Raw genomic sequence first — 9,492 nt, 5'->3', positions numbered from 1 at the left:
TCTACACCAGAAAGTGATACCTCTACTACTAAACACAACAACGAAGATGAAGACACTGATAATACATTAGCTGGAATACCTTCACTAACTGAATTAGATGACGATAATAAGTTTCATACTATAGAACATAGATCACTTTCCCTGGAGAAGTTAGACGACCTTTAATTAAAGGGTCAAGGAGAACTGAGAACCCATTATCTGATGGTGAAGTACCTTTAGAATTGAAAATGTACAGAAAATCAAGAAATAAAAGAGATATAGTTGTCAAGGATACGACTCCACGTTCAATCTCTACTGAAAATGAACTAAGAGATGGTATTGATGTCATCAATATCTCTCGTGTAAGGGGGTTCCCCCAACTAAGCCACACCCAAATTGCATCACCTGTAATAAATGAACAATCAGAGTCCAAGTTGTTCATAGCATTTCTCAAGACAACAAGTAACATCCTCCTCTTCTTCTCCCAAGCTTACTATATCGGAGACACCCCTTCAATCACCTCAACAGATAAAACCACACCCATATACAATCACTATTGCTCATGCACCACCTAATGACTCTTCTCCAGGCAAAACAGCTCAATCCCTTATGCAGGGCCCAGTAAAGGTCATTGAAGAAAGCAGTCAAGGAACTGAACCATCTTGTAGTTCATTTTCATCTATCTCTGTACCATTACCTGACTAAACCTTGATCTATACCATTACCTGACAAAGACTTGATCTATAATACCATTACCTGACAAAGACTTTACTTATCTAATGTAACAACATGTACATATTTAATTCTAAAATAAAATATTAAATTAATTTTACATTAAAATAATAATTGTTTTAAACTCTTCCACGTCCTCTTAATCCTCTTTTAAAACCACCATGAAGATCCCCTACTAAATCCACTTTCACCACGTCCTCTAAATCCTCTTTTTTTCTCCAGGTCCACGAGATCCCCCTCTAAATCTATGACTATGCCCTCTGGGTCCTTTATTGTCAGAGCCATGAGTTCCTCCTCTAAATCCTATTCCACCACGTCCACGACTTCCTCCTCTAAATCCTCCTCCACCATGTCCACGACTTCCTCCTCTAAATCCTCCTCCACCACGTCCACGACTTGCTCCTCTAAATCCTCCTCCACCACGTCCACGACTTCCTCCTCTAAATCCTCCTCCACCACGTCCACGACTTGCTCCTCTAAATCCTCCTCCACCACGTCCACGACTTGCTCCTCTAAATCCTCCTCCACCACGTCCACGACTTGCTCCTCTAAATCCTCCCCTACCATGTTCACGACTTGCTCCTCTAAATCCTTCTCCACCACGTCCATGACTTGCTCCTCTAAATCCTCCCTACCACGTTCACAACTTCCTCCTCTAAATCCTCCTCCACCACGTCCACGACTTGCTCCTCTAAATCCTCCCCTACCATGTTCACGACTTGCTCCTCTAAATCCTTCTCCACCACGTTCACGACTTCCTCCTCTAAATCCTCCCCCACCACGTTCACGAGATCCCCCTCTAAATCCTCCTCCACCACTTCCCTGAATTTTTTCTCCAGTCAGTCCTTTGACCCTTCCTCTAAATCCACCTCTCGATGTTCCTCTTCTGTATGATTTTCCTCGGAAGTCTCTTTTTATTTGGCTCCAGCCATGATAACCAGATGCTCTTTTCTCCTCCCATCCTTGTTCTTTTGCTCCAGTTTTTTTCTTTTTCAAAAATGTGGTAGGCTTTTCTTCAGACTCTTCAAGAAGATAAGCAAACTGTGTGTGTGTGTGTGAGAGAGAGAGAGTGAGAAAGAAAGAAAACGAGAAAGAGAGAGGTAGATGATACAATAAACACAGAAAAATACCTCATCAGCTGAGGCAAACACAGAAGAGTGATCCATTCTAAAATACAAAAGATAACCACTTCAATTTTATTTATCAATTATGACTTTACTTTTTCTTTTTCCCTATCACTATCAAACTCGTTCTCTCTCCCTCGTTTACGACTAATACTGGTCTCTGTTTCATCCTCTGATGATGAGAAAGATTTTCTAGCAACATTTTCTCCAAGTGTGCTTCCTCAACATCTTCTTTCGTTGTAAAGTGTTTCACCTTTATTATCATCATCTTCCCTGCTATTATCAACTGATATATCATGATCTTCCTCAAAGTCTGAACTACTCATGTCACTGTAACTAAAATCTAAAGAATGATATATTGTAAAATACAATATAGTAACGGGACAGACAGATAGACAGACAGACAGACAACGGACAGACAGACAGATATACAAAATGTGAGTTTGACTGCTGAGAGGAAAACACTAAAAATTAAAGTTTCGGATTTTACCTTCATCATTGTCAACACTGTCTCTTGCACTCTTTTTCTTTCTTTTCTCCTTTATCTTTTGTTCTTGTTTGATTTTAACCCTGCTTAGTAAACTCACTACACAAATAAAACAACAATAACAATTAGACATACTCCATACAATATATTATATATGGACATGTCCCCTTTACCCAGCAAAGTCAGGATTGTCTTCATTATTGTTGTCATTATCACTTTGTCCCTTTTTCTCCTCCTCCTCCTCGTCTGACAATGAGGTAACTTTCTTCTTTCGTCGTCTTTTCTTTTTAATAGTTTCATCATATTTCAAATCGATTCATTTCAAGTCTCTTTTCATAAATCTGAAAAAGAGAGAGATAAGATGTACACACATATTATAATGTAAAAATGTCTTCAAACACACTCACTTGTGAATAAACAATAAATCTTTCCGAACTTTTTCTTCATCCATTGTTGCAAGATCAGACATTGACCCTGTTTCCATAGCAACTATGGTTACAATATAAAATGTTATCCTTACTTGGTAAAGTATAAACTTCAGTCTTTAGGAGGTTCCCAATGGGCTAATGGACAAATAAAAATGGACACATACTATAATAAAATGGACACATACTATAATGAAATGGACACATCTAATAATAAAATGGATGCATACTATAATGAAATGGACACATACTATAATAAAATGGATACATACTATAATAAAATGGATATATATATAACACATATATACATATACAAACCTGCATCACAGAGCCACCATGATCTGATACTTTTTTGTTTAGGGTTCTTGTGAACAAAATGATCTAGAAATTGTATTGCTGTGAAATCATTAAGGGGATCACCATCATAAGTTATAGGATTTCCCTATGGATGTGGTCAGTAGGTGTGACTTATATCACGTCAAGACCTACCGATGCAATCTTGTTTGCAAATACTTGAACAGATGGATGAAAGTGATGAGTCAGCTAATGGGAGGAGCCAGAAATGCCATGTAAAAAATGTAAATGTAAGTTTACATACCCTCGCTAGTTCCCAAAGACAAGAAATTTCCGCTCTACAATAAGAGGTTCTCGATGTTTCATCCGATATCCTTCTACAATGTCCTCTATTGCTGTTGTCTCCTCCATTGTAATGGCTTCTTCTTCTTCCTCTGTTTCATCAACATCATGAAAATATTCTTCTTCATTGCCAATTTTCTGGTTGAAGGATATATGCCCACAATGCTGGTTTTGTCTTCAATACCTTAACAAAAATACATATTAAGCGTAATATCTATATATGTACATGTACGTTTACCTCAGATATGATTAGTAGACACCCCCACACAAAATGAGGCATGTGATAGTCACATGACTGCAGAATACGTTTGAGAAATGCCTATATAGTATACACACAATAGAAAGTTTAAAATGATGATTTACAATAAGACCTTGTTACGATTTAATTCGGGATCACTCTTCAATGATTTGTATAACAGATTGAGAAAACATTGCCTACACAAAATAAAAACATCAAAAACCCCACCCATTACCACACCCACCTGTTGTCCTGTTCTCAATCTTAGCTGTGTATCCATTAACTTTTGATACAATGCTCTATAATAGCGAGATGATACTGCCTGTCTCTTTTCCATTACTTGATAGAGAGAGCTAAAGATTGAACACTTGTAGCTAATGGACCAACATGTACAATTTTGAAGAGGGAATTCAAATGGTCTTCTAACGAGGGAACATCAACTAAGAGAATAAAGGGTTAATAATAATAGACAATAAAACTATTCAATTAACTACAATCTAATAGAAATTGTGATAGCCTGAGACGCTCTCCATGTTTTAAATAGTATGAAATCTGATGTACCTTTCAGATATGGTAGAGCCCTGTTGACTCCTGTCAGGAGTGCACTGAGTATTTTTGAGTCAAATTCACTTTTATCAATATAAGTCTATAATATAATAATTATATTGTTAATGATTTAATGAGTTGGTTACTTTGAAAAAAGAAAAATAATACCGATAAGTTTTTTGAGGAAGAAGTTGATCAGAAGGACCAATGACAATTTGGTTGAGAAAAACAGATAGTGTAGTATCTAATGATTGAGTGTGTGTGAGAGAGAGTGATTAATATATCAGCATGTAATTAAATACCAACATTAACTCACTGTGTTTTAGGCTGAACATTAGGACGATGTAGTAATTTTTTCTATTTCTCTCACAACCACTAGCTTCATATTGACATGATGGTTTACTATATTGTCACATATATATTATAAAATGAAGTAGTACAATGTTTAGAAAACATACACAATTTGAGGAGAAGGAGAATAGATTTTGGGAAGCAATCTACGATTAGGATCACCAAGTTTGTTAACTATTAGCTTTAGTAATAACTGGAGAGAAAGAGAGAGAGAGATAGAGGAGGTATGCACACATACCACACACATGAGGAAAATTATGTACCTGTTCTTGTTCTGGTCTGTTATATAAAAGATCAAACACAACTCCTGCAATAAAATAATTGAGTTTTTTGATTGTGTGTGTGTGATAGTACCTGTTATCTTCTCTCTAATCTCCGATACAGGATCATGAAGAAGTTCCTATGATACTTATCATATCATTATTACAACAGTCTCCTCAACTATACCTTTAACAATGTCACATAGCGAAAATACTTATCTTTCAGACGATCCTCAAAGTACCCATAGTAACAATTTTGTGCTGATCACATGACATTTCACCCTGCCCCCTCATTATTAAGAGTTTTCTCTAACGGACGCTGTTTTAAATACTTTAGTTTCCTATTCTCAGGAAGAATATCAGATATAACAAGTCCTTTGAAAAGTGTCTGACAAAAGAAAAGACTACAATAAAAATCTGCTAAGATAGTTAACTCTTTACCAATGGCTAAGATACTTTCTCTCTTGCTTCTTTTACTGCTCATTGAAATAAAATTTTCAATTGTTGATAAACTGTGAACTGGAGATTCCTGCATATCAAATACCAGAAAATATCAGGAAATATCAGGAAATATCAGTAAGTATGTGTATGATAACAATATGCATGTACTAATCTAGAGAGGTTAACTCTAATACACAACCTGAAAAACAAGTTTAGAAAACCAGTCATTTAAGTAAGTTAATTAGCAAATCAGTTTTACAAAAATGGTCAGTACGACCACATCATACCTGAAAAATTAGTGTCATGGCAGCCATTTTATCACTGAGTGTTCCAGAAGTAAGGATAGTTTTCAACCACTGAACATCATGCTGACCTTTTCTTTTCTCTCTTGCTATTTTAAAATGAAGCAACAAAAACATTAATACACTGAGACAAACATCATAATACAATATACCTAATAATGCATAAATTAATGACTTACTTTTCTATAAAGTTTTTAACTTCACTTGTCATGACCTGTCCTGCCCAAAGTATGCCAAATGATTTTGCAACTTCTTGAGATACTAACATTGTACCAATCTCTGAATTAGACTAGACAATAGACAATAAGAAATCAATATATCATTCCTTCATTTATAACACTATCTATTCAATCCATTTCTCTTACATCTTCAAACCATGGTACACCCATTGTCCAGAGGTATGTATATTTTTGTGTGTTCTGTTGCTGACAATTGTAATAATTTCTCTTCCAAGTCTTGAGTAGCAGCAACTAGTTCAACCACACCCATCGAGGACAATTTCGTCAAGTCTTCTGTATCAGAAGCTGGTTAGAATTTTGTTTAAAGATAAAGGATCTAATAACGAATTAAATTGAGTGGGCAATGACTGATCAGGTGATAAATCCAATTGAGTTGTTTGAATGGGTGTGGGTTTCAGATAAATTTTGTGATTTTTTTTTTTTCTTCGTCTTCGTTGTTGTTAATGAAGACGTTTCATGAGAAGGTACTTTTTGTTGTTGTGGCGGAGTTTTAATTGTGGGTGGAGTTTAATTTCTCATTAGCTTGTTTCTTGTACTTGTTAACTTCATTATTGCTACATTCTCTGTCTCATCTCTTTTGATACCTTGTTGGATTTTGTCATCTTCATCATTCTTCACATCAACTCTTTTTTCGTCTTTAATTGATCCTTATCTTTATTCTTATTTTTATCTTCTCTGTTATTATCCTCCTCACTTTCATCCTCTTTAAAAATCATCCATCCATTTCCTGGTATTAGACCAATTTTACTAATAAAGTACTAATCTATGTGTGAAGAGATATAATTCATTCAACTACATTGTTTATAATAGACAATGAAACTACCATATATGGACAAATATTCTCAATTCATTGTTATATTACATCATTTATGAATGAACAATATTTCTGAACAACCATATAGTGTACTATATGTTGTCATAGCAACAAGTATACAAACAGTCAATGAGATATAAGTGAGTACACATAACACTTAAAGCATATGTCAGTTTCTTTTTCTGTTCAAACCTATAGTTACTATATTGTTGTCATAGCAACAAGTAAGTACAAACCAGTCAATGAGATATAAGTGATAGCTACACTTAACACTTAAAGCATATGTCAGTTCTTTTACACTAATACAAAGGAACACATGATAATGTCAGGTAAAGCTCATACACTTCATTTTTGTGAAATATTTTCAACTTCACTGCCTCCATTCTCTTCTTGTAGCAATGCAAAATCTTCCTTTAGAGAAAAGAAAGATAATTAAAAGTTTAATACAGCTGTTCTTACTTCAGTGCCACCCAAATCTAAAACATTTTGGAGTGTAGGTTCATCTTCCATTGTCATTCAACTCCACGTGGTTTAGCTTTGTATGGCGTGGTACTTTATGAATTTAATTAAAGAATGTCCTCCCCATTTATGTTGAGACTGCTATCGCTTCAATTTGTGCTGCTAATAGATCTGGCGCCATTATTAGAGATGTTTTAAAAAGTGGTCACTTGGAATTATTGATAAAGTAAATAAATCATCAACAATCTTCTAAATAATGCCCTTTTCTACCACTTTAGGTGGGAGGTAATGACCCACAAACAGAGCTGATAGAAGAGCACAACGATGCATTTTTGCCACTCTACAACAACGCTTTCCCAGGAATCAACCTTAATTGGTGAAGAGTACATAAAATAGGGTGGTTCTTGGTGTACTTCACTCTGATGACATCATCATTAATGACAGATAATGATGTCATCATATATGATGACATCATCTAAATCCATCACCTACACCCTAAACCAAACCTTATGACACATAGTGATGTCATCATCATAGTACAGTTACATCATCATAGAAGTTACACCAAGAAGGACCCATAAAATATACTGTACACGTCACAATGTGATATACATTATTGGGGTAGTAATCATAGTACAGGTTATGTCATCATACCAGTTATACCAAGAAGCAACCTTGATTTGTACAATATAGTACTAGAGTTGTTTTTGTTAACTAAACCTAAAAGTAAAGACAATTTAGTTTAGCCATTTTGAACAACTACAATTAGGTTAAAACTAACTAATCATGAACTTTACAATCAATTAATATACACGTGTGTCATAGCTAGGATCTCTTCATATATTAGGATATATTGGTAACCTGCCTAAATAATGTACTAGTATTTTTGGTATAGGATATTGTTATTCAAGATGAGGATTACAAACTATTATCTTATGAGGACGAGGGTGTGCTGACATTTTTAAGAACAATGTCCACGAGAACTGGACATGTACAAACTAAAGATGTAAGTATTGTTGATGGTCTCAAACCCAAACACTCATGCACACATAACATGAAATAGAAAAGAATAGTCTATAATTATACTATAACTTATAAAGATTGATACCCAAGTTCTCAGGTCCATGCTCAGTATGGGAATGAGGCTATGTAACATTATTAGTTTTTCAATCTCCACACTATCAGGTCATTGTTTGGGTAGATCCATTAGAGGTACTAAGGAATTCACTGAAGGTAATTAATGGGTGTGGTTAACAATGTTATATTATGACTTCACACCTGAAAGGTTATCCAGAACATGTGACGTTACTAAAGGTGTGTCATTTAAAGGAAAAATCCAGTGATGGAGTTATTCATCAACCCTTCTATGGTATGAGTGGCGTACAGCTTGGGGCATGGTGGATTAGGTGTGAGAGGGTCTCCTGCGTTCAAGCTGGAGCGACAGAGGAGAAACTAAAGAAGGAATAAAAATAGTTGTCACCGATCACGTATAACCAGACAATTCAAGACGCAGTAGATGCACTTAACCATCAGAAGTAGGTACTGTAAAAATAGTTTGGATGTAGAATCTCTCCTTCTCAGATCTTACAAGCAGGAGGTTCTTGTAACAAGATCTTAATGGTACTTGAAGGTAAGCTGATAGATTCTATATTGTATCCTAGTTGGGTACCAAGAACTGGGACACTTGCGCTGGTGAGGCCCTTTTATTAGCTGCAGTTGTAATTAACAAATACACTTGGTCATAATTTGATTTATATGGGAGAGCTAAACAATATTAATAACAGCAGGGGGTTATACTCGTTACTATGCGTGGCATATGAGGTAGTTTCTAGGATACCAATGCATGTGAAATCAAAGTTTTTAGAGCGAAAAAGCCTTTACAAGTACAGCTGACTCGCATTAAATTTAAACCACTGGAAAGTAAAGTTATTATTTATTACATGGTATCATTATTTATTTGTTATTATTATTTTATTAGTGATTTTTATAGTATTTTATATATTCAAATATTTTTTTAAATGAAAATAGCAATAAATTTCATCAGATAACTAAAAGAAAATTAATGTGATGGTGATGTGATGAACCAAGAAAATAAAGAAACAAAAATAAATTGAATATAAAAGACAGAAAAGACTTTAGACTGATACACAAAAATATATAACATTTGTATGCATTGGTATACTTACAATGTAATGTGACATGTTTAATATGCACAGTTAACATAAATGTTGTGCGATTCTAACATGTATTCACACATAAAATGGGGGCGTGGTGAGTGGGTGGGTTAACCAAGAAATTCCTGCGAGGCATATACATGTATAGAAAGCCATCGTCATCTTTTTCTTGGTCATAAATTTGCTCATGGTTTGGGCAGCTTGCCATACTTTTTGTTTATTGACTAAGAGATAGAAGGTACTTGAGTGCTTGATAGACCCATACGATTTCTGAAAGAGAGAGAG

General features: G+C 35.1%; 1 protein-coding gene across 1 annotated transcript; it reads right to left on the bottom strand.

Annotated features, from left to right (window-relative positions):
• Positions 1 to 1,014: 1,014 nt before the first annotated feature.
• On the bottom strand, positions 1,015 to 2,806 carry LOC121391490 (U3 small nucleolar RNA-associated protein 25-like). Its single transcript, XM_041523106.1, has 3 exons — positions 2,730 to 2,806; positions 2,326 to 2,405; positions 1,015 to 1,733 (listed from the first exon to the last, which is right to left on the bottom strand). Exons 1-3 carry the CDS (start codon positions 2,804 to 2,806, stop codon positions 1,015 to 1,017), a joined length of 876 nt encoding a protein of 291 aa, XP_041379040.1.
• Between the last annotated feature and the right edge of the window lie 6,686 nt (positions 2,807 to 9,492).

The sequence above is a fragment of the Gigantopelta aegis genome, unplaced genomic scaffold (genome assembly GCF_016097555.1).
Source record: "Gigantopelta aegis isolate Gae_Host unplaced genomic scaffold, Gae_host_genome ctg2554_pilon_pilon, whole genome shotgun sequence".
NCBI classification, from domain to species: Eukaryota; Metazoa; Mollusca; class Gastropoda; order Neomphalida; family Peltospiridae; genus Gigantopelta; species Gigantopelta aegis.
The sequence above is the reverse complement of the archived record's forward strand: the minus strand, read 5'-3'. Positions and strand labels throughout refer to the sequence as shown.

What these genes read in the sequence shown, in the direction of transcription:
- LOC121391490 (XM_041523106.1), bottom strand. Translation starts at nt 2,806, where the DNA reads ATGGAAACAGGGTCAATGTCTGATCTTGCAACAATGGATGAAGAAAAA. An exon ending in GATTTATTGTTTATTCACAA is followed by an intron (nt 2,406 to 2,729) that starts GTGAGTGTGTTT and finishes TTTACTAAGCAG; the next exon opens with GGTTAAAATCAAACAAGAAC. An exon ending in CAGTGTTGACAATGATGAAG is followed by an intron (nt 1,734 to 2,325) that starts GTAAAATCCGAA and finishes ATCTTCTTGAAG; the next exon opens with AGTCTGAAGAAAAGCCTACC.